Source organism: Phodopus roborovskii, unplaced genomic scaffold (genome assembly GCF_943737965.1).
Source record: "Phodopus roborovskii unplaced genomic scaffold, PHOROB, whole genome shotgun sequence".
Classification (NCBI taxonomy): Eukaryota; Metazoa; Chordata; class Mammalia; order Rodentia; family Cricetidae; genus Phodopus; species Phodopus roborovskii.
Genome location: NW_026125281.1, coordinates 23,024,144 through 23,049,953, shown reverse-complemented (window position 1 = coordinate 23,049,953; position 25,810 = coordinate 23,024,144). Strand labels below are relative to the sequence as shown.

General features: G+C 43.1%; 1 protein-coding gene across 1 annotated transcript in view; it reads left to right on the top strand.

Annotated features, from left to right (window-relative positions):
- Positions 1 to 20,603, top strand: part of Rad54b (RAD54 homolog B) — a 63,629-nt gene extending 43,026 nt beyond the window's left edge. The window contains exons 8-16 of the mRNA XM_051198148.1: positions 1,051 to 1,276; positions 2,725 to 2,932; positions 7,172 to 7,311; positions 11,871 to 12,161; positions 14,685 to 14,857; positions 15,281 to 15,542; positions 17,357 to 17,423; positions 17,592 to 17,792; positions 20,325 to 20,603. Coding sequence (XP_051054105.1) covers positions 1,051 to 1,276; positions 2,725 to 2,932; positions 7,172 to 7,311; positions 11,871 to 12,161; positions 14,685 to 14,857; positions 15,281 to 15,542; positions 17,357 to 17,423; positions 17,592 to 17,792; positions 20,325 to 20,542 — 1,786 coding nt within the window. The 3' untranslated portion in view covers positions 20,543 to 20,603. The remainder of the gene's footprint in view (positions 1 to 1,050; positions 1,277 to 2,724; positions 2,933 to 7,171; positions 7,312 to 11,870; positions 12,162 to 14,684; positions 14,858 to 15,280; positions 15,543 to 17,356; positions 17,424 to 17,591; positions 17,793 to 20,324) is intronic.
- Positions 20,604 to 25,810: the final 5,207 nt, after the last annotated feature.

The window sequence follows — 25,810 nt, the reverse complement described above, 5'->3', positions numbered from 1 at the left end:
CTCACTTCCATGAGGGTCAGTCCAGAACCATCTCAAAGTGAAATATGCCGGGAGCTTTTCAAGAGCATCTGACTCTCATCAGTCTGTTGATCCTCTTTGTGAGCGTGTGTGTGTGTGTGTGTGTGTGTGTGTGTGTGTGTGTGAGCACGTGTGTACTCCTGTGCATGCGTACGCGGATGCATGCATGCGTATATGGGCATGAGGTCAATTTCAGGTCTCATAGGTATCATCAACCTCGTGTTTTGAGATATGGCCTCTTGCTGATCTTTGCCAATTTGGCAGACTGGGTCCTGGGGATCTGCCTGTCTCTGCCTCCACTGCCCTGGGATTACAAGTGTGTCCCACCATGCCTGGCTCTTTACATAGGTTGTGAGATTGAATTTAGGTTTCCATTTATGCTGCAAGTGGAACCATTTCTCCAGATACTGCTTATTAATTCTTATTTCTAATAGAACATAATTTAACAAACTATACACATATTTTTAGTCATATCCTTAATTCCATTGGACATTGTAACTTTTAAATCTCATGCAGTTATCTATAAAGAATCTCCTAATGCCTTTTCATTCTAAGTTATGTTAATTGTATGATGTCAGACCTCTACCTATTTTGGCTGAGGATGCCATTGTCTGTCAGAAGTGATAAGTTCTTACTACAATCTCATCTCAGATCTTGCTGACTAAAATTTCAATATATTTTGATTGGTTTTTTGATATCTAATACTGAAATTGATTAAATGTGTTCAAATGTTAGTGATGAGGAACATAGCTATAGTTAAATTATCCCAGTTTAGGTATAAAGTTGGAATTCATTTCTAGTATTCAACTATTTATAGCTGACAGTAACGGAGGGTGTATATTCAGGTCCTTAATTTCAGATTCGTGTTTTGGTTATTAGTTCACATATATAATGGTTATAATTGTCAAAGATTCAGAAGTGAAACACTAAACTAATCTCTAGGGTTTTATTACCAGGTTTCTCTTTTTGATGATATCAGGGCATGAAATAGTTTCCCATTGTGATTCAAGAAAGTGTAATTGTTTCTAACAGGGCAAACGGCAAATGTGGTGCTATTCTTGCTGATGAAATGGGTTTAGGAAAAACATTGCAATGTATCTCGCTCATCTGGACCCTACAGTGTCAGGGACCTTATGGAGGCAAGCCAGTAATCAAGAAGACACTTATTGTCACCCCTGGAAGCTTGGTGAATAATTGGAGGAAAGAATTTCAAAAATGGCTGGGCAGTGAAAGGATCAAGACATTCACTGTTGATCAGGTAAGCAATTTTTAAAGGTTTGAGCCCTCACCATCCTTAAAACTCCCAGCCTTTAAGTCACCAATTTACCTTTAGTCTTTTGAGTGTGTATAATGCACACACCTCTTGCATGGAGGTGGAATTTTGACCTATGCTTTGATTTTAAGTTGTTGTGGCATGGTTACCTCTGGTACCATAGATTCACATACTCAGGCACTGACTCTCAATGTGGGAGCACTCATTTTCTTGCAGTGTGATCAAGTCATATCATGAGTTGGAAATGCAGCTGCACACATGTCTGTGATCCCAGAACTTTGAGGGCTCAGACAGGAGGGTGCAGAATTTAAGGCGAGCCTGAGCTGTGTGAGACCCCAGCCTACACGCATGCTCGCACACACAGTATTCATATAATGTTTTCTACATCATAGTTTAACCCAGTTTACATTAAAAGTGCTTAGAACACATTAGCTATAGCTTGAAAAAGTCAGGGTTAGTATGTGGACAGGTGGTTCAGGAGGACATTGGGCTGGGTTACTGGGGACTACAGAGTTTCTTACAAGAGTTATTAATAACCTGGCACAGAGAGACAGCATGGCAGTGTCTTTGAAGAGACTCAAAGGCCAAGCGGCAGAAAAGGTAGTGTCTTCACACACCTTTGAGGATGGGGGCAACATAGACCCCTTTGATGTAGATTGAGTAGACACGTCCAGCTGGGGTGCCATGGCAGGGGCAAGGCTGCTTGCTCTGGGTTCATAGACAGTGACCCCAGGGGTATGTGCCAGTATTTGGGAGGGCGGGCCTGAGCAGAAGCTACCTGCTAGCTCTGTATACAGTCAGCCACCTTGTGAATTCATTTTATAATAAAATGTTGACGATTTCTTTTGTTTTACTGAATACTGAGAAATATCGTAAGTGAACCAGTGAAGTCATCCAGGAGCTGGCAATGCTTTTATTTCAGGAGATGGGACCCTTGGGAGTGTAGGATTAGATACGGTCCTCGGATGGAGCCCTAGGATGGGATTAGTATGCTGGTTCTAAAGGAAGATAGGTCACATCTGCCTGTCCATCATGTGAGCCAGAGGACTTCCTAGTGAATCCAGGAAGAAGGAGGCTTTTGTGGTAGCGGTCAGCGCCTTCCTGGGCTGACTTAGAGTTACGTTAGGATCAGCTGTGTGGGGCTTTGCTGTTGCTCATGGGTAGTTTGGGTCCTTTGACTTAAGATGTCGGTCAGGCCCCGTGTTTGTGGGATCTAAAGCACTTGGAGGGGAGAGCTCAGAAGGAAGGAAAAGCAACAAAATGACTTAACTAGGTCAGTGGCTGGCACTGCCTGCTGCTCAAACCATCTCGACGTAGCCCAGCGGGACCAAGACAGGAAGAGCAAATGGATTCTGTCTTTGGTTACTGATGGGCAAAATATGTTGGTTAGGTTTGATTTTATGGTTTACTAAATCTTATTTTTCTCTCTTCAGGACCACAAAGTTGAGGAATTCATCAAATCCACATTTTACTCTGTTCTTATCATCAGTTATGAAATGCTACTTCGTTCCCTAGATCAAATTAAGACAATAAAATTTGACCTTCTGATCTGTGATGAGGGGCATCGTTTGAAGAACAGTAGCATTAAGACAACGGCAGCCCTCTTCAGCCTCCCTTGTGAGAAGAGAGTGATTCTGACGGGTTAGTAGCCCCTCTGGGGAAGACATGGTGGGATTTTTGTCTAATGAACTTTTACAGTTTATAATCTGATGCTTGACATAAAAAGAATTCATATGAATAAGCCTGCATTAATTGATTCCGAATTTTCCAATCCCTGTCTGGTTCTGTGCAGCCCTGTTTCTGGTCCCTTGAGGAATACATTTAGTGGTAGCATTGTACAGGATGTAGGAGATGGGGCTGAACTGTGCTTGGCTTCAGTCTGGCGGTGAGGCTGTGTAACTTGAGAAGTTACGTGACTCCTCAGTGCCTCGGTTTCCTTGTCTGTGAAATAGGGATGAGATGGCATCCCTGTCACAGAGCTGTGAGGGAAGGCCAGGGGAGTGGATGTGTGTCGTTAGGACTCCCTGTCGTGTGGTTGGCTTTTCAGACTTCCAGCTATTTTTCTGTGTGTGTGTGTGTGTGTTATATGTGCATGGCTTAGTGCTAGCCAAAGCTTCCAGCCAGTCTGGAAAGGTAGGGAGACCACGTGTAATACAAGAAGCCCATTTTGTCTGCTCCTTTTAGCTTAAGGCCTAACTTAGAGTCTATTGAATCTGAGTTTCTCAACATAATTTTCCTCTCATACTTCATCTTGATACATTACCAGTCTTCAGTTTGCCATTCTGGCAGGAGAAGGAAGAAAGTTTTATTCATTTCTAATAATGCTTAACCAATCTCTCCATTTTCTACTCAAGGTTCCATTCCCTGTCATTTTGCTCATAAGAGATTTTGTTTACATGTATGTGTATATCTCTGTGAATGTGTGCCGTGTGAGCGTGTGCATGTGTGCATGGGAGCCAGAAGAGGACACAGATGCCCTGGAACTGGAGTTTCTGTTGGCTGTGAGCTGCTATGTGGGTGCTGGGTACTGAGTCCAGGTCCTCTGAAAGAGCAGAAGATGCTTTTAACCTCCGAGCATCCTTCTGTCCCCCCATTCCCTACTGGGCTGTACATTTCTGGAATGAATTGCAGGCGTGGCCTCTGTGTGATCTTGTTCTTCATGCGTGCCAGAGCCCTTCTGTGACATAATGGGACGAGGGAAGGGCTATAAACAGCCAGTTTCTTTCTCTACGTCTTCTTACAGATAGAATATATCCCAAAGAACAGAGGAGGGCCAACTCTGCCTTCCTTTCTTAGCAAGTTGGGGTAGCACACCTCCTTAAACAATTCAGTTCTTTACTTATTTGTGAAGTAGGACTTCTATTAGCCATTACTAGCGGTGATTTTTAAAACTATACTTTAAGAGTAACTTTGAGCTAGGGTGATCCTGGACACCTGTGACGCAGGCTTTCAGAAGACAGAGTCAGGAGAATGGTCCCTGAATTCAAGGACAGCCTTCTCTGCATAGTGAGTTCTAGAGCTATACATTGAGACTTTGTTGCAAAAACAAAACAAGACAATAATTTCTAGCCAGGTGTGGTAGTATACTCCTGATCCTGCAGCAGCTGAGGAGGAGGCAGGGTGATTGATCACAAGTTCAAGGACAGCTTAGTGACCCCCACATGTTTAATGCTCTTTAAACATAAGGATTTGTTTACGTGAGACACAGTATCCCTAGTGGCCTAGAACTCAGGCAATTCTCCTCATTAAGCTCTGTTTTTAACACCTTTTAAAATCACCCGTTATCTATTTTTGTTTTGTGTGTGTGTGTGTGTGGGGGGGGGGGAGGGTGAGCATGTGCTTTGGAGGTCAGAAGACAACTTGTGGGAGTCTGTTCTGTCCCTTCCACTGTGTGGGGCCTGGGATGGGACTCGGTTTTTGGGCTTGGCCACACCTTCACCTACTGAAGTAGCTTCCTGGGCCTGGATTTTTTTTTTTTTTTTAAAGTAATTTAGTCAATTAGTGATGGAAAAGATAAAAATAATTGTTGTCAAATATAAGTATCTTGATGTCCAATCCATGTTTAGTAGATGAGTTTTGTATGTAACAGTAACATGAAAATTGTAGAGAAGCTGGTATTTAATACCTATAAAATTTTGTTCTTAAAGCAAACATGGAATTGGAGAAATGGAAAGCTTAATGCAGGTGAGTTTTGTGTCTTTGGCTGTTTGAGGAACTGAATGGCTCCCTCCAGCTTCATGACCACGTGGATCTTGAGAGCCGTGGGGGGCAGTGGCTGGACTCGGTTACAATATGTGATTATTTCTCTGCACCGTTCAATGTGAGGCCAGCATCGCAGCTATAAAATGAAAAGATTAGCTCTGAGTAAGGAGGGGACATGAAGAGGAGTGGAAAAGGAAGGTTTTAAAAAGAGCTGCAGGCAAGGAGTGAGTAGATCTCTCCTCACTTGGATATCAGATAGCTGTGCTTAACAAGAGCAGACAGCGCCTCACGACTTCTTCCTCGAGAAGCCACCTGCTAGTTTCACATTCCACACGAGGTCCTCCTCGTCAGGGGGAGGTTAGCTCTGCTCTTCCTTAGGAGCAATGCTCTGTTGGTCACCCGTCAGATGGCTTCACAGAGGGATTGCTGTTGTCCTTTGTGCCCTACTTTGTCAGACTTGATACTTTTTGCTTTCCTGTCCATGTCACTTTGCCCTTGGGGCTTTGAATTTGGATAAAAACTAGCTCTAACTTCTTAAAAAAAAAAAAATGCGTGTGTGTGTGTGTGTGTGTGTGTGTGTGTGTGTATACATATGTATACACACACACACATATATACACATATTCCCCCAAGACAAGGTTTTGCTGTGTAGCCTTGGCTGTCCTGTCCTGTCCTCAGACTTACAGAGATCGCCTGCCTTTGCCTCCGGAGTTCTAGGATTAAGGCCTCCGCCACCACTGCCCAGAGTTATGGCTGTTTTGTTTTGTCCTTAGAGTTGTCTGAGTCTACTCATCATCTATCTCTCTGTCCCTGTCTATCATTTTTGTAGTGCTAGGGACTGAACCTAGGATTTTTTTTTTCTGCTTTCAATATTTTGGAATTGAAAATAAATTCTTTTCTCATACAGTATGTTCTAATTACAGTTTCCCCTCTCTTTACCCCTCCCAGCTCCTCTCCACCTGCCCTGCAGTCCCCTCCTTTTTTCTCTTATTAGAAAAGTATGGGCTCCTAAGAGAATAACCAAATGTGACAGAATAAAATATAATAAGATGAAGCAAAAGCTATTGTATCGGAGCCAGGCAGTGGTGGCAAACCCCTTTAATCCCAGCACTTGGGAGGCAGAGGCAGAGGCAGGGTCTCTCTGAGTTCAGGGCCATACTGGTCTATAGAGTGAGTTTCAGGACAGGCTCCAGAGCTACAGAGAAAACGCTGTCTGGAAAAAAGCACAAACAACAACAATAGCAACAAACAACAACAAATCCCTCCCCAAAACAAAAACAAATACTATTTATCAAAATTGGCTGTTGCAGTCCAGCAGGAGGACAAGAGTCAGAGACTCAAGCTGTTTGTTCCCAGAGTCAGGAGTCCCATAGAGATGCTAAGCTAATATCTATAATATGTACGCTGAGGACCTGGTGCGGGCCTGTGTGGTCCAGGGCTCGCTGCTTCTGTCTCGGTGAGCTCATGCACTTTGCTCAGGTGACTCAGAGGGCCTTGCCGAGTAAGCTCTCTGCAACTGAGCTGGGTCTGTGAGCCAGTTCTTTGGTCTTATAACGGTAGGACATTTGCTCCAAAAGTGATGTTTCTCTCTGTGAAGGTACAAGTTTGCATATGAACTTGTGGTGATACTCACTTTTCCATAGGGGGAGAGATTTTCATTTTTGTTTCCTGTTGTTTTCTGGCCCATTGTTACACAAAAGCCTTCAGCTGGTGTTGATCAGAAAGTGGTTAGGATTAGATAAGTAGTAAGCATATTGGTCTGTCAGGGTTGCCATGATGAAAGTGCCACAGACTGTGGCTTACCCAACGCCCTCCTCGTGGTTATCAAGACTAGCAGCCCAATACGTAGGTATATTATGTGGGTTGGCTGCTCTGTCCCTCAGCCAAAGGGGACAGCTCTTACACCCTGTTTCATGGGTGTAAATATCCTGTTTAGGGCTATCAAGGGGAGAGGTGGGTTCAGAACATGAGCAGCCAGACTCCAGAGCCTGCCCTCAGACACTTTGCTAAACCAGATGTAAACATTCACATGGGTCTTGACATTTTAAACTTTGATTTGGCTGTTCTTCCTCAGTTTTAGGGTGTTTGCTTGTATTTATTGCTCTCAGGGAAGAACTTTGTACAGAGACCTGTGATTATAAAACAAACTTAACTTCTCATCACTTTATCTCTCCTTAGGTACCCCAGTTCAGAATGATTTGCAAGAGTTTTTTGCATTAGTTGATTTTGTTAATCCAGGAATATTAGGCTCTTTGTCATCTTATAGGAAAATATATGAAGAGCCCATCATTATTTCAAGAGAACCTTCTTCTTCCAAGGTATAATTTACTTCAATGATTTTTTTTTTCTTAAAGAGCAGTGTGTCTGGAAGAATCATAAGTTTGGTATTCACTTATATGCATTTTATTAAATCTAAGATACTACCATCAATAATCGATACCACTGTTCTATGTATCACTAAAAAGAACACCACTAAAATTAAAAGTATCCTAGATGCTTTGGAATCTAGGGTAGTGTGGGCTACAAAATTTGACTATTTAAATCTCTCTCTCTTTCTCTTTCTCTCTCTCTCTCTTTCTCTCTCAGTCCCCCAGACATAGCGACTCATGCATTTAATCCCAGCACTCAGGGAGGCAGAGGCAGGCAGATTGCTGTTAGTCTGAGTAGGAAACACCACATCCCATTTTGTTTGTTTATTGTTTGCTTTGGAGTAAGTTTGCTGTAGTTCAGGTTGACTTTGAACTGATCCATCCATTTCCTTAGCCCAGGGATTATAAACATGAACAAAACAGTTTTATTAGGTGCTAAGTGGATCAAACCTAGGGTTTCTTATATGCTAGACCAGCAATCTAAACACTGATCAGCATCTCCAGTGCCATATCTTGTTTTAGAGAAGTTAAATTACAAAGGTAATCTGTCAACATATAGTTTATAAGCATGTTACACAAATCAGAACAACATAAAATAATGGCTTATGTGACTATTTAATAATTGCATGAAAAAATGTTCATGGTATATAACATAAAAATAGTGTTAGCTACTTACTGACCAATAGGCTTGATTTTGAGATAGGATTTCATTATGTAGGCCAGGCTGGCCTGGAATTTACTGTGTCTAGATCAAGTTGTCCTTCAACTTACAGAGATCCATCTACTGTGTCTATTAAGTGCTGGGATCAAAGGCAAGTACTATCACACTCAGCCCAGTATAGCACATATTTTATTGTGTTATATTAATACACTGGAGGAATAAAAAAATGTTCCATCATTGCATGAAACATCAAGTCAGCCCAGTCAGTACCTTGAAATTTCCCTTTTTTTTTTTTTTTTTTTTTTTTTTTTTGGTGGGTAGCATGGTTGCTACAGCCTGGGTGTGGCCACAGGACACTTTTGGGTCTTTTCTTCCGTCATGTGGATTGTAGGTTCCGGGGATTATACTCCAGTCAGCATTCGTTACTTACTGTTTATACTCCAGTCAGCATTCGTTACTTACTGAGCTGTCTCACCAGCTCAACAGTAGCTGTTTTAGATTTCTTATAATTCTGTATAGAATTATAGTTTCTACCTTTCCTTCAAAAGCTTTATTACATTTGTAACAAAAATTAAACTCTAAAATATAAGGGGGATATTTATATATGGGAATAAATATATACATAAGGGATTTGTTTTAAATTTCCCTGTAAAGTTTATGCTCAAAAGATTCTATAAAGAATTTAAGCATATGTCTTATTAACATCATATTTTGACTTAAAATATACATTGATGTAATGGCCAGTGTATAATGACTTCGAAAGTGTAAATAGTGTGCTGTGCTAGTAAAATTAAAAAAAAAGTAAGAATTTTATACCTGCTGGGCGTTGGTGGCACACGCCTTTAATCCCAGCACTCGGGAGGTAGAGGCAGGCAGATCTCTGTGAGTTCGAGTCAGCCTGGTCTACAGAGCTAGTTCCAGGACAGTCTCCAAAACAATACAGAGAAATCCTGTCTTGAAAAACCAAAAAAAAAAAAAAAAAAAAAAAAAAAAGAATTTTATGCCTGCACACAGTGTATTTCATATTTCATTCATATTCACTGTGCACCATTGTCCTGCCAGTTCCGTGTGTATGGACAGGCCCATATGGGTCCTTTTTGTTTGTGAACAACCAGCTAAATCCATCAGTGCAGCCCCTCTCTGTACAGGTGAAGGTCATCTCTGCACAGGGGAAGGTCATTCTCTGCACAGGGGAAGGTCATTCTCTGCACAGGGGAAGGTCATTCTCTTCACAGGGGAAGGTCCTTCTCTGGAAACACAGGTGGGGCTTGGCTTCCCCTCGCCCAGACCATGCTGTATTGATGACTGTCTGTATTGATGACTGTCTGTATTGATGACTGGCTGTTTTGATGACTGGCTGTATTGATGACTGGCTGTATTGAGGACTGGCTGTATGACTGGCTGTTTTGATGACTGGCTGTATTGATGACTGGCTGTTTTGATGACTGGCTGTATTGATGACTGGCTGTTTTGATGACTGGCTGTTTTGATGACTGGCTGTATTGATGACTGGCTGTATTGATGACTGGCTGTATTGATGACTGGCTGTTTTGATGACTGGCTGTTTTGAGGACTGGCTGTTTTGATGACTGGCTGTATTGATGACTGGCTGTATTGATGACTGGCTGTTTTGATGACTGGCTGTATTGATGACTGGCTGTATTGATGACTGGCTGTTTTGATGACTGGCTGTATTGATGACTGGCTGTTTTGATGACTGGCTGTTTTGAGGACTGGCTGTATTGATGACTGGCTGTTTTGATGACTGGCTGTATTGATGACTGGCTGTATTGATGACTGGCTGTTTTGATGACTGGCTGTTTTGAGGACTGGCTGTTTTGAGGACTGGCTGTATTGATGACTGGCTGATCGCGCAGGCTACCGAAGCTGCTGTGAGAGCATGAGTGAGTGAGGTGGTTCTGCTTGTCCAGAAGACACCATCTTGCTCTGCGTCCTCACCTGCAGCTCGCAGTCCTTCTTCTTGGCCTTCCCTGAGCCTTGCGGGGAGAAAACTTTGCTGGTGATTTTAAAGATGTGTAGCATTACAACTGTCAGATGAAAGCTGATTTTCAGAACAGGGTTCCCTTGGTGTCAATAACCAAACAGTGGTAAGGGGATTGTGGTTAATGGAATGATTATACCAAACATTTGATGGGGGGGGGGAGATAGCTAACACTAAGAATGTTTGAAAAGACTATATAAAAACTTTTTACTTTATTATGATATTGATATGATACATTTATTATATTACATACACATGAGCTAAGTTGGAGTTGTCTAAACATAGGAAGAAGCTCCCTCTCATAAGCCATAGATTGCCTAAAAAAAGCCCAGTATCAGGTGTGTGATGCCTCCCCATGAGTTGTTGGTCAAGGGTGTCTGGAAATCCTCCCAAAATATAGGCTGTCTATTGCTCTTGGTTGTCCATCAGAACTTGATGGTAAGACCCTATGCCTAGGGTAAAACCACACACTGTGGTCACAGGACATGGAGAAATCAAGTTGGCCCTGACCAGGAAGCTTTCTTTTGCTGGATAGCTTTACTAGTGCTGGAAGATGCTGTGCAGGCTTCTGGGAGAGAAAAAGAATCAAAAGTCTTACTTTGCTGTGAGCCTAGTGGGCTACATTAACAACTGTGTGTCAGCATCTAAGGATACAGTAGTAGACCGGGCATAGACCTGGCAGCAGTGGTCAAGTGCTTGCTGATTGGATTTGAGGCCTGCTTCACAGGTATTGCAAATCAGGCCAAGCACCTCTCCTTGGGGCATTCTTAGGCCCCAGCGGTTAGTTATTCTGCTAAGTGGACATAGCGTCTAGCTTTCTTCTATTCTTATCTTTATACCCAGACCTCCTCATAGATGTTTATTTGTGCACTGGATGGTAATTAACAAAGGAACTCACAACTGATGAGAGTCCAAAGAACAAGTATCTGAAATGAATACTCGGCCACCAATGAACATGCATATCATACCCTCCCTGCAGAAGAGAGAGTGGGAAGCCTGTGAGAACCAGGGATTAGGAGGGTCATAGCAGAACAGTGTCTTCTGGACACGGAAGGCTGTTGCTCCAGTGAGTTCACAGCAGCCTTGGTTTCTGTACAAGATCTATCCAGTCAGCATTGCATTATGGAGAGGCCCTTGAGCCCCCACCCCCAGCTGAGGAGCTAATGACAATGAATGGCTTCTGGGAGAGGATAATCAGTTTTCTTTAAGGATGTGGCATCTGGCAGGTTCACCATGCTCCAGTGGATGGTCCACACCAACGAGTATGTGGGTAGCAAAATTGGAGTTGGTGGGTGACTTAGACACTGTTCTGTTGCTGTGAAGAGACACCATGACCAAGGCAATTCTTGTAAAGGAAGACATTTAATTGGGGTCTGCCTTACAGTTTCAGAGGCTTAGTCCGTTATCATCATGTCAGGGAGCATGGCATCAGGCATGACAGTTATGGTGCTGAAGAAGTTGAGAGCTACATACATACATACATACATACATATCCTGCACTTACTCTACTATTGAGTTGGACTCTCAAATACTATGGTTGGGTTTTCTATCCCCATACATGTATTTCATTTCTGCTGTTGAAGGAGGTCTCATGTGGCTTGATAGTAGTATGTACTGTAATCTTGGCACCCTGGAGGTAGAGGCAGGAAGGAAGGTGAGTTTTAGGCCAGCCTGAGCTATGTAGTAGACTTTGTCTCAAAAGCTACCCCTCTGTCCCCCTAAAATCTGATGGAAATAATTAATGGTGATTTATCATTATATAATAGTTAACTATTATATACCTTTTAACCATAGCAACAGGTGTTTTGTGCATGCCACTTTTAACATCTGCTCTTTTTCCCTCAGGAAGAAAAAGAGCTAGGAGAGAGAAGAGCAGTTGAACTCAGTTGCCTCACCGGACGTTTTATCCTCAGAAGAACTCAGGAAGTCATCAATAAATACCTTCCCCCTAAGATAGAGAACGTCGTCTTTTGCCGTCCAGGAGCACTGCAAACGGAGCTTTACCGGAAGCTGCTGAGTTCTCAGTCTGTCAGGTTTTGTCTTCAAGGCCTGCTGGAAAATAGCACGCATCTCATCTGCATAGGAGCCCTAAAGAAACTGTGCAATCACCCTTCCCTTTTGTTCAGTTCTGTGAAGGTGAGTCGTGTGGAAACTGCCAGGCCCGAGGTGAGGGCTGTGTGGATTGTGCTTGGCCCTGGAGTGGCATTCGTGAGGGTTTCGAATGCTCAGTGGCCGGCCCTTCCTGTGTGGCTCTGCTGTAGAATGTCTAATAATTATTGAGATTTTCTGTACACCAAGAATGAAGTGCTTTTCTGGTTTTATTATTTTTTAAACTATTTGGAATAAGTATGATTACTGTCATCCCCCCCCCCCTTTTGTTTTGTTGGGGCTGTCCAGGCTGGTATTAAATTCTCAGGCTCCAGCTACTTTCCTGCTCCAGCCTCCAGAATGGCTGCACAGAGCGCACCTGCTCAGTTTCCACCCCTATTTCTGCGCCTCATTCTGGGACGGCTGCGACTACACAGAGCAACCTGTCTTGGAGGAGACTGAGAGATATTTGTGTGTAATCTCCTAGAACATTTCCCAAATTAGATTCCTTTTATAAGTGTGAATTTGAATGATGAGTGGTTGAGCCAACTGTTTGCATAGCTAATGACTAGAACGTGGTCTGCAGCATGGCAAGAATTCTTGGGATTAGGACTGGTATCAGTTCCTTAAAATTGTACCTGTAGTTCTTTTGCTGTGACCTGAGACCATCGTGCAGCTCAGGCTGGCCTTGAATTTCCTATGTACCTGAGCATGACCCTGAATTCTGATTCTAATTGCCCGTATTTCCCTACAGCTAGGATTATAAGTATGCACCACCAGTCCCTGCTCCTAATTTTTTAACTTTTGCCAAATCTGGTACTGAAGCTGTATCTGTGAGCATTGGTTTTCTTATCTGGAATTTGGAGCTAATAATTGTTTCGTGACTGTTATTCCATTTTAACGGCTTTACAAGAAATTATGGGAAGAACCTAGTGGAATGCTGGGTTAAAAAAACTTGCACAATAATCATTAATGGTATTTCCAGCTCACCATGGAAAACTTTCATTCGATTCTTTAAGCAATAAAATCAAAATATGTTCCCAAATGACCTAACCCAAACTGTGGATGCTAGCTTATGTACGAGATCATTAATTACATACTTAAAAAAATGGAGTGTTCTAATAGAATTCTCCAGGTCCATCCCACAATGGATCCCATTTACTTAGTTTATCATAGAAGTGAGCTTTATGTAACTCTACAAAGGCTGGAGTATAATAATTTACTAAGCAACTTTTAAAGAAACAGATTCTATTTACAGTGCTAAAAATTAAACATTTTGGGCATGAAGCCCAGGAAGAACGAGGCCAAAAAATTTTCCTTAAAAGGAAGAAATTATGATGGTTCAGAATATGTTACTTAATTTAGAATGTTTTTGCATATTTTGGGTGTGTGTATGTGTTGTATATAAATGTGTGTGTCTACCCCAATCATCAATTCTTTATAGTGTAAGCGTACTCAATTATTTAAACTAAATCCTGGGTCAAGACTTATGTAGATCTAACCTGACATATTCTATCAATGCCTTGACCTAAGTATATTTTGTGTCCATGTATCAATAGTCAAATTACATATAACACACATGAACATAAGGGGAGTTAAAAAATGCATATAATAATTACTCAGTTAAATAAGGTTAAGTATGAAATAGTGTGAAAAAAGATAAAGAAAACCAAACCAAATAACCAAACAAAACAACAACAACAACAAAAAAACCCAAACTATCCAGGCATGGTGGCACACACCCTTAATCTTAGGACTCTGGAAGCAGAGGCAGGCGGGTCTCTTGACATTGGGATTTCTGGGCCAGACTGATCTATAAGCCGAGACTCTGAAAGAAGAAAGGGCTCAGAATAAGCAGATGAAACTTTTATCAGGCCCTTTTATAGAACTGAGATAACAGCAGAACGAAGAAGCCTTCCAGGCTGGCAGTCATGTAGAGTGAACAAAGCCTCAGAAAAAGAGAATTCTGTAAACTGGGAAGCGTGAAGAGACCTGCCCACTCCGACTGTTTAGCCTAAGAAGGAATTGTCATTCCTGTCACTCTACCCTCACCCTGTGTATTTCGGTCAACTAGGCATTTTTAGGAAAGAATTTCAGAGGTGCTTGTAATCATTTTGGAATAAAGTAACCTGAGTCTCTTAGTAAATAGGGCCCTGGGTTCAGTATCAGCATATCCTCCACCCCAGATCTGGGATTATAAGCAAAATGTGTGGTAAGATAAACTGTTCTGTTAACTTACTGATGACACTATTACTTCTTATGAAGAAACTGATAAGACTCGGGAAACTGTTGGTTTGTTTTAGCTTGTCACTTGGGAGATGCTGTGAGCCACCTACAAATCAAGAGAAAAGTAATGGGGAAAGTGGACAGTGAACCTGAGTCGGAAGTGTTGATAGGAGATCAGGGTTTAGAAAGAACCAGGAACTCTGCAGGAGGCATGGTATGCTTCAGAAATGGTAATGTGACCTCGAAAGGGTTACTTCCCAGGTAGCTGGACTACCCTGTAAGCTTTGCATTTCTCTTCCTATTGAAACAGTAAACATGAACCAGTATTAACTCACGTTTGAACAGGGAAAAGAATTTAGCTCAAGCGATGACAATGAAGAAAGGAATCTATGCAAAGGCTTGCTGCCTGTGTTCCCTGCTGGTTTCGACCCTCTCCAGTGTTCTGGGAACGAGTCTGGGAAACTGCAGGTGTTGGTAAAGCTCCTGGCAGCAATTCATGAACTTCGTCCCACCGAAAAGTAAGCCCTGTACCCAGTCACTCGCCTCCTTTCACCATACCCTGCCTCTACATCCCCTACTGCCAGTCGATTTGCTTTACTTTCTTCAAAGAATACATTTTTGCAAGTCCCCTAGTTACATGGAGGTGGGACCTGGGGTTCTGCACCGTTACTGTAAACTCCTTCCTTCTGAGGGGCCTTGGCGAGGGTTTAAGGTGTTTGGATTAGGGAGGTGGCTCAGTGGTTAAGAGTACATACTGCTCTTCCAGACAACCTGAGGTGGCCTACAGCTCGGTGGCCGACAACTGCTTGTCACTCTACCTGCCACTGCTGCTCCTTCTGTCTTATCAGTGTTACTATTTTCCTTTAACTAAAAAAACAAAAGGAAAGAACAAAATACTGTCTTAAAACGTTATGTAACAAAGTTTTGTTTTTGGTTGACAGAGTGGTTTTGGTCTCCAACTACAGACAAACCTTGAATATTTTAGAAGATGTGTGCAAGCGTCATGGATACGCTTGTGTAAGACTTGATGGCCAAACACCAGTCTCTCAAAGGCAGCAAATTGTGGACAATTTCAATAGCAAATACTCGACTGATTTTATTTTTTTATTAAGTTCAAAAGCTGGTGGTGTGGGACTTAATCTTATTGGAGGATCTCACCTAATTCTCTATGATATTGACTGGAACCCGGCTACTGACATCCAGGTAGGAATATTTATTCATGAAGTCCACATTATATATGCCTAGGAAATCAGATGTGATGACGTGTAATTAGTTGTTGGGTACTGGGCTCTTGTTTTGTATCAAGTACTCTGTTTGGTGCTCTCTGTTTACCATCTATTTAATCTTCACAACATCTCCACACGTGGATGTAAGTAGCCCATGTCCTCTATATGAAGAAATGGAAGCTTGTTCTTCCAACATGAGAAATGAAAACCAAGCTTCATGTCATACTGTACAGCTAGGCTTGAGGGAGTTCCTGACCACTGGGGATGACGTTAACCAAATGGATGCTGTGACTGATTTGTATAAGCTGCAGTGACTCCACAGCATTAACTCCTTCAGGAGACTGTGGAGAAGCCCCAGGTTTCTTCAGTATATACTCCACTTTCATGTATTTTGAGGGTTTTGACATAGAGATTTTTACCACGGTTGGTGTTTTTACTATGGGGTCCTAAGACAACGCTGAGGTTATGATTTACTCGGCTTCAGAGAACTGGGGAAAGCAGCCACACTCACAGTTATTATTTTACAAGGCTACTGAAGTCAGCAAATGCATACAGTAGAGTCCAGGAGGGACCAGGCACGAGCTCCATGTGTCCCTCCCCTCAGAGCTGTCTGGACATCACTGATGAGTGACGGCACATCCGGAGCATTCCCAGCAAGGTGTGCTCTTCAGGGTTTTGTAGGGAGTTGGTTCGGAGGCACCTCATGCCTCCATGACTGCTGATGGATTTATTCATGCTTCATTCCCTCCAGAGGTCAGTCAGCTTCACCCCATGTGAAGCCAAGTGTATTCAGTGTGAGGAAAGTTGAAGGATGGTTGTAGAAATAAAAACTGCACCGAGAACAGCTTAAGTCTCAGTAGGAGACAAAGGAGTTGAGGAAAGGGAATATCCCTGGTTTCAGGATCCAGGCTGCTTGTGGACAGACAGAAACAGACGTTTTCTTTAAGTGGCCTCTGGTTTATTGCTCATGGGAATGGTACTCTTTGAAATCTTTATCTCACAATTAGGGGATTTTCTTTTGCCAGCTTTAGGTCAGTAGGTAGTTTGTGTGGAAATTGATGGCTGGGCATGCTGGCATCGTCCTGTACCTGGTGGGTTTCCCCCTTTTGATAAGGTAAGGATAAGGGACAGCCACATGCAGACATTGTTAAAGAGAAACTCACTATCAGGTTTCATGGGTTAAGGGCATGAAAGCCTGGCATCTCTTGTCCCTGTGTGTGTTGCTATTACTCTTCAATTAGAGGCATTTTGGGCAGGAGTGTGCAAGGTTTAAACATCAGTGCTTTACTCCACAGTATCATTGTTAATGCTTAAACTAGAGGGAACCTAAAGTGGTTGCAGATGCCTTATGGAACTTTAAAGGGTGAATTCTTAGCTGCTTGGACCCTCCATGCCCAGGCTAACTTGGTTCTTTGCATCTTGGTTGTCATGTTTTATCAAGATACCCATGCCACTGTTGCATGGACTCCTGCAGCTCCCTCACATGCTGCTCAACCTCCCTCTGAACCCAGGGTACAGATGCCAAGAGGGCAGGTGTATGCCATGGAATGTGTGCGCACTGGAGGACAGCTTGCGGGCGCTGTTCCTCTTACAGCGTGCTGTGCTTCTAAACCTCAGACGGCAACTGTTAAGCCGGTGCTTCTACCCATGGAGCTCCTTGCTGGCACCCTACTGTGTTTCTTGAGCTATTAGTGAACTCCAGAATTCTCTAAAGTAAAATACACTCCTGCAAACTGCTTATGTGTAAGGGCCGTCAGTTTCTACTGTACTCAGAATTCTTATTTTGTCTAGGCTATGTCTAGAGTTTGGAGAGATGGTCAGAAACACCCTGTGCACATTTACAGACTCCTGACTACAGGTAAAAAAACCTTCATGTGACAAAAAGTGTACCTCCTTAAACATTTTCTTTCCTTTGTGCTTCAATGTCTGGAATATACTCTTTTATCAGATAATAAGTAACAAATGCGTTTTACCCAACACAAATAATAGACACAAGAAGGGAATCTAATGAGTGTTTCCCCTCCAGGTACAATAGAGGAAAAGATCTACCAAAGGCAGATCAGTAAGCAGGGCCTTTCCGGGGCAGTTGTAGACCTGACCAAGTCATCCGAACACATCCAGTTTTCAGTGGAAGAGCTTAAAGACTTGTTCACGTTGCACGAAAACTCCCAGTGTGTGACCCATGATCTGCTGGACTGTGAGTGCACAGGAGGGGAAGGCCGCACTGGTGAGCTGTCTGTTCATCCCTTTACCACAGAACAGTCAAGTGTGTCTTTGAAAACACTTACAAATAGCTGCCACTTGCATGTGTTAGTTTTTCGTCCCTCAGCTTGTGGGCAGTTACTAGGTATATTCTTGAGAAAATGTTCAATAGCACTTTACTCTCTGTTTAGTTTCTTATTTCTGAATCTGTTGTGAAAAAAATTAATGTATGTAGGCAAATCTCTCAGTGCCTGGTAGAGTGGTTTCAGAGTAAAAAAAAAAAATGTTTTAAATTTTATTGCAATTTCAAAATCTCATACTTAGTAGAATTACGTATTGTTTGTTTAAGCCATGTAAGCTTTGCTGGACTGTAGGAGGTTCTTAGAAGAAGCAGCCGTACTTCTCAGTACTGGAAGTGCGTGTGATGTTGAGTAAGCCCAAACACATGCATGTCCACACTCGGGCATCATGTAACAGACTGTCACGTGGCCTTTGAGCAAATGTACAAATGTACCCACTCATGGGCACATATACTCACCTCACACTCATGCACACATAAATAATGAAAACTCTTCAAAAGATAAAAACATAGTGTGATGCTTAAAAAGATATTCTTCCTTTGTTTTTAATTTTTATTTTGAGGGGCTTTTTTGAGACAGAGTTTCTCTGTGTAACCTTGGTTATCCTGGAACATGAACTGTAGACCAGGCTGGCCTCGAACTCACAGAAATCTGCCTGCCTCTGCCTTCTAAGTACTGGGATTAAAGGCGTGTGCCACCACTGTCCATCTCTTTTTAACCTCTTACAGGATGGAGTTGGAGTTGTGTATGATGTAAATACAGTACTTATATATGAAGTTCTCAGAAACAAATATATGTACATACATATCAAACTCAGAGATCCGCCTGCCTCTGCCTCCCAAGTGCTGGGATTAAAGGTGTGTAGCCACCATTGCCTAGCATGACTTATAATTTTCAAACTTATTTTCTAAAGTGGTTTTTAACCCTTTAAATTTCCTTCTCTATCAAGTTCCATACTTGATAGAGTATAATATGTAGTCTTTTCATTATTACATTTTAAATATTTCATATTTCCTATTGCTATTTCTTATTTACTCATGATTTATTTAAAAGTATTCTTTCAGTCCTAAATACATGTACACATGAACAGTACTAAATGGACTTAGCAGGTTGTGCATGTGTATGTGTCTCTGTGTATGTGTGTGTGTGTGTGCATTTGTATCTGTGTGTGTGCATGTGTGTATGTGTCTCTGTGTGTCTATATGTGCATGTGTGTCTGTGTGTGCCTGTGTCTATAAGTGCATGTGTGTCTGTGTGTGCCTGTGTGTCTGTATGTGCATGTGTGTCTCTGTGCATGTGTGTGTGTGTGTGCATGTATGCATGTGTGTCTCTGTGTGTGACAGTAATTACAGAAGAGCTGGTTGTGATGGTACACACTGGTAGGATTTGCTGAAGGAGGCAGAGGCAGGAAGATCATGAGTTTGAGGCCAGCCTGGGCTATACATTTTTAGTCGGGTGTTGGTGGCACACACCTTTAGTTCTAGCACTCAGGAGGCAAAGGCAGGCAGATCTCTGTGAGTTCTGGTCTACAGAGCAAGTTCCAGGACAGGCTCCAAAGCTACACAGAGAAACCCTGTCTTGAAAAACCAAAAAAAAAAAAAAAAACCAAACAAACAAAAAAATTCACAGAAGAAGTCATTCCCATTCAAAGGGAATGAGTGGATGTGAGAGTGTTGGAAATGTATTAATGATGTAAACACAATAAATTCATTGTACGTTTTTAGAAATAGCAATATGCTGGGCGAGGATGGGTCCCTTTGCCCTTCAGCTGAGTTATCTTCCATTGTATGGATATATCATAGTTTGTTTACCTGCCACACTACAGATGCGTAGTTAGTTACATACTTTTACTTACACACCATTTTCATACAGTCAAGTATATATTTGTCATATCTTATTAGTGTTACTACATGGTTCACAACTGTCTGTAACTCCAGCTGCAGGGGCTGTGGTGCCTCTGGCCTCCCTGGGGACCTGCACTTATGCACATGCCCACATGCAGATACAAAACACATAATTAAAAAGAATAACAAATCTGTAAAGAGGTCTTACTTGATGAGCTCGTCAGTTGTCTCTATGGCCCATTCATAGGAAGCCATTTTTCAGTCTGTCAGCATGCTTAATGAATTTGAGTTCCGACCCCCATGTTTGCGTTTGCAAACCTATCAGGCCTCACAGCGTTGGGTTATTTATTGATGCTGAAGATAGAACCAAAGACCTTATGAACACGAGACCAGGGCTCACACATGACTCCATCTTTGACTCCATCCCAGAGGGCTTAGATAACAGATTGTGGACTGGTAAACCCTTTTTTTGTGAAATGGCTTGTTTGGTGGTGTGTGTCATGGGCTGGGTTCTTATTGAGTGCTCAGTAATTGCCTATCAATATTGGTAGAAAGGACGAATGATCAGAAATGACATGTCACGTGACTCACTGAACAGCTGTCTGAAGCCGCCTCATGTTTTACTCATTTCAGATGATGTGTTGGACGCCTGTGTCACCTCTAGACAGTGTCAGCTCAGCCCTCAGCACCAGAAGCCCAGCCCCCTGAAACCTCTGTCCATGTCACAGCTGAGGCAGTGGAAACATTTTTCTGGAGACTGTTTAAATCTCGCAGACCCGTTTCTGGAGAGAATAAAGGAAAACGTGTCATTCTTTTTCCAGAATATAACCAACCAAGCTCCCGCCATCTAATGACGGACTACTTCCTAACATCCCTCTGCTCCCCCTAAAAATTAATAAAGGAATTAAATGTAATTTTGAAAGCTAGCCAAATTATTTGAACTATATTAGTGAACTTTGTTCCACAATATGCCAGTCGAAGCACAATGAAACTGAGTTGTTGGCTCCCTTGTGTGTACCCGGCAGTGTTGAAGGTGCAGCGTTGATGCGTGAGTCTGTGACTGGTATTCTTCACTCCATGCTAGCCGTTCTGCCCACACTCCCTGGTGGTTAGGGCTGTTGCACACTGTCCACCGTGTTCACTGGCTGTTCCTTTGGAGAACCCTGTAGCTCAGTTAGTCCCGCTGTTTACTTTCTGTGGTTCTTTATGTATCCTGGATCGGAATCTCCTGATGAGAAGCTGTCTCTTCACCCTGGCATGGCTTGCTTTGCTGGGCACAAGGGCATAGCCAGAAGTGGAGACCACAGCAGGGAAAGCATGCCAGGAATGGGAGTGGGCAGTAGAGCCGGGACAGTTTCCTGTGGAGAAAAGCCCGGCCTATGCCCATGTCTTGAAGGGTCTGTGCTTTCCTTCCTCTAGCCGTTTACCACATTTCAGATCTTGATTTTGAATAGGTTTTTGTGCAGAGAGAGATGGATCCAGTGCCGTTCTACAAATGGAAACCCAGTTTCTCCAACACCATTGTGTAACGTGAATAATAAAAACCTAGAAACAGATATTGTTTGAAGATCGGACAAGCAAAGCAGCCAGCCACTAGAGAGTGTTCACCTATATCAATGCGCAGACCAAAGGGATGATCCACGTAACCTCAGATTGCATCTCCAGATGGTACTGGTCTCCACCAGGCCTCAGAATCCTAGACTGCTATGCTCTCCTCAACGTGGCTGGGGACTAATTGCGTAAGACTGCCTTTGTGTCTTCCTTATATCCTCTCGGCTTCTGGGATTAAAGGTGTGAGCTCTGTTTCTCTTGTAGACTGATTCACTCCTGTGTAGCCCTGGGTGGCCTTCAACTCAGAGACATCCGTCTGCCTCTGTCTCTTGAGTCCTGGGTGTAAAGGTGTGTGCCACCACCGCCCAGCTCCTATAGCCAATTAGTGTGGCTGGCATTGCATTCTGATCCTCCAGGCAAGCTTTATTAAATCATAAATAATAAAAATAACCACACCATTGTTAAAAAAATATCTGTCTTTTCTCTGCAGTGTGTTTTTGATAGCTTTACCAAAAATTGGATAGCTGTAGCTGCAGGTTAGCTTCTGGGTCTGACCTTCCGTCTGGCCTATGCCATGGTTTTGTTGTTTCTACTGTAGTTGTATAATATGCTTTGAGATTATCTATTGTGGTAAGGATCACACCAGCTATTGGGCCCTTTGTGCTTCTAGGTTTACTTAGGATTCTTTCTCCTAGTTCTGTGAAGCATGTCATTGGACTTCAATGAGATTTCATTTAATCTGCAGATTGTTTTGGTAATATAAACATTTTTTTTAATTTTATTATTTTACATGTTGATCCCAGTTCCCTCTCCCTTTCTCCCTCTCTCCGTAATAGAAACATTTTTACAATGTTAATTCTACCAAAACATGGTGCTATAGTTACATATTTCTATATTTCTAGTATGTTCTTCAATTATTTTTTTCAGTGCCTTAAAGTTTTCATCTAGAAATTAATCCTGGGATTTTTTTTTTTTTTTTTAAAATAGCTCTTTTCTTCCCCTTTGACTTCTTGCTTGGTGAGTTCATTATTGTTCTAAAAAATGCTACTGGTTGTTCTGTGGTTTTTCTTTTTCTTTTCTTTTTGGTAGTGTTTCAGGTCCATGCTGGTCTTACTCTTGCTATGTAGCTGAGGACGACTTTGAACATCTGATCCTCCGTTCTCTCTCTCCCAAGTATTGGGATTACAGGAGTGAGCTTCCAAACCCAGGTTATATTGTGCTAGGGATTGTACTCAGGGTGTGGCACATTCTAGGGAAGCAGGCTACCTGCCGAATTACAGTCCCCTGCCTCTGCAAGCTGATTCTGTGTCTTGTTACTGTGTTAAAAGTGAAAAGTGTTTACCTGATGCCAGAGTTTTCAGAATAACTTGGTAGGAGCTAAGAATGACTATGAGGTGTGGCCTTATTGGAGTAGGTGTGGCCATGTTGGAGGAAGTGTGTCATTGTGGGGGTGGGCTTCGAGGTGTCCTTTATTCAGGCTACTCCCAGTGAGACAGAAAACTTTCTGTTGCCTGCTACTTTTCCAGCACCGTGTCTACCTGCATGCCACCATGTCCCACTGTGACGACAACGGACTGAACCTGTGAAACTGTAAACCACCACGCCAGTTAAATGTTTTCCTTTGTAAGAGTTGCCGTGGTCATGGTGTCTCTGCACAGCAACAGAACCCTAAGACAGTAGATAATGTTTACTAGTATTTTTTAATTGCTTACATTACAAATGTTAAATGCTTTGCCTTCATTAGCAACCATGTGAGATAGGCCAAGTGTTAGAGGAACTGAGTTACTCTTTGTGCAAAGAGAGTTGCAAGGCCATTTGTAAGACTTAAATGTGTAGGGAGGTTGAGTACCAAGGTATGGGTAATGCCGTAGTGGAAAAACCGATTGCATCAGAGTCATCTTAATCTTTATTTGGAAAAACACTCTATTAAAAGTTGGGTGATGGGGCTGGAGAGATGGCTCAGTGGTAAAGAACACCAGCTGGTCTTCCATGGGTCCTGAGTTCAATTCCCAGCAATCACATGATGGCTCACAACCATCTGTAATGAGATCTGGTCCCTTTTTCTGGCCTGCAGGAATACAAGCAGACGGAACACTGTATACATAATTAATAAATCTTAAAGAAAAGCAAACCTAGGGGGTGGGAAGTTGAGCGGCCTTTAATACTTTGGGCATTGCTGTGAAATACGACAGAGGAAGACAAGATTGGAACTCTGAAGATAAGAGAGGTAAGGGCAAGAAGACAAAATGAGATTGTAGAAGGAGCTGATGGTGAGAGGAAACAGGAAAGTTGAGGATGGAGAGTGGTCAATGAGCAGAAATAGACATCTCCTGTTCCCTAGAAATGTGCATGCTAAGAGGTACCCCCCATCTCTGTCCCGGCCTGAACCCTAAGGATATAGTCTCATATGTAAGGGGAGGCCGGGTTTCATGGGAAAACCCATGTTACGCGGGACAGAGCCTGTGCGATGTAGGAGTCTGGAGAGTGGAGCAGCAAGATGCTAAGCTCTGAGAATCAGGGAAGATTGGTGGTTTGCATAGGATTCGTCTCCAGAGACTCATGTGCTTGAATGCTTGGCTCATAGGGTGTGGCACTATTAGGAGGTGCGGCCTTCTTAGGGGAAGTCTGTCAGTGTGGAGATGGGCTTTGAGGTCTCATACGTTCAAGCTTTGCCCAGTGTGGGATGCAGTTCTGCCGCCTGCAGACCCTGATGTACAGTTCTCAGCTCTTGTTCCAGCACCGGGTCTGCCTGCCTGTATCCCACCATGCTTCTAGCTGCCACAGTAATGAACTAACCTCTGAACAGTAGGCCAGCCCCAATGGAATGCTTTCCTTTATAAGAGTTACCGTGGTCTGCCCCAAATGATGCGACAGACTTTGATAATCCCCCGTGGGAGGTCTCACTTTCCCTGGGGAGTGGGTGGGGCATAGAATGGGGGAGGATGGGGGGAATGGGAGGGAGTGGGAACTGGGATTGCTTTGTAAAATAAGTTTGTTTCTAATTCAAATAATAATAATAATAATAATAATAATAATAATAATAATAATAATAATAAAAAAGAGTTGCCATGGTCATGGTGTCTCTTCACAGCAATAGAGACCCTAACTAAGACAAGGCTTTGGACCTTGCTAGGCCAGGGATCTGTGGGGTTCAGACTGACTTCTCCCAGATGTTGAGGGCCCTGTTAATATCTGGTTTGCATATATAGAAGTTCTCAATCTCCTTTCCCAGACTCTGCTTCATTGCACTTCACGTTCTCTCTTAACTGCTGCCTTGCTTTGAGCTACTCCCACTGAGCTGAGTCCCTTGAAGACAGGTTTTCATTTTGTCATGCCCATTCACTCTCTGGGCCGTCTGTGCTGCAAGGCACACACCGGCTGCTTAGAACTCAAATGACTGATGCCTTTCACGTCCTTCTCGTCTTTAATGGTCTGCCGGCTCCTTTGCTCACAGACCTGTGTCCCACACTGGTAAAAAAAGACGGAAAGTGGAACTGTGAGGTGTTTCACGGGTCTGGGCATTGCTGCACAGATCTGGAACCCACATGTCGGTGGAAGGAAAGCCTGACTCCCCGTGTATGCCCACACATCTTACACGGTTAAGGGATAGCCTCGAGTCTCAGGGACTGGACTTTTGACGTGTCCTATGGGGACTTTTTGAAGTTGGGCATTATGATGTGGCCATGACCCGTAAGGATGCCTGGGGGGGTGGATTGTAGTGGTTTTAATGAGATATGTCCCCCAGAGGTTCAGGTCCTTGAACATGTGGTCCCCAGTTGGTGGCACTGTTGGGGAGTACAGGGAGCCAGACCAACCCAAGACTTCCTCAGAGGGCCCCGATGAAAGCACAAAGGGAACTTTAGTTTTGAGTCTTTGTCCGGGAGTGGACTTGGCCAGGCCGTCTAGGGCTGGAGCCAGTGCCTTGAGGGAGCCAAGTTTGCAGTTTCTGGGGACCCGACTCTTCTCCCTGGGCTGTGGTTATCAGTTAAGCAGCTGTGTCTGAGGGCCTTGTGTTCTCTTTGGCAATATTGTCTGATTTAGCTCTCTGCTGACCTTGGCCATTGTGGTGCTGTACTTCCTAGCAAGCGTACCTGGCATGAGCCTTTGGCGTATGCAAGGCCTTCTGGTCCCAGCCATTGCTTTCATTTTATTCCCATTCCTGCTCCTCCCACTTGAAATCTAGCCTTACCCCTTCGGGTTTGGGTTGGGGGGATTATGGAACTTTGGAGTTAGAACCTTGCTGGAGGAGGTGTATTGCTGGGGCTCTGAGAGTTCCTAGTCCTGCTCTGTCTGTGGTTGAAGAGGTGATCTCAGCTTCCTCCCATCATGCTAGCCAGCTGCCATGCCTCCCTGCCATTATGGACTCTATACCTCTGGGACCATAATCCAAAATAAAGTTGTCCTTAAAAACAAACAACAACAATGAAACCACCAAAGAATGCAGATTCTTTTTGCTTCCATGATTCCTATCAATGTGTTATATAATAGTAATAATATGTGGTGGTTTGAGTGAGACTGGCCTTCTTAGGCTCATACATTTTCATGCTTAGTCTCCAGTCGATGAGCTG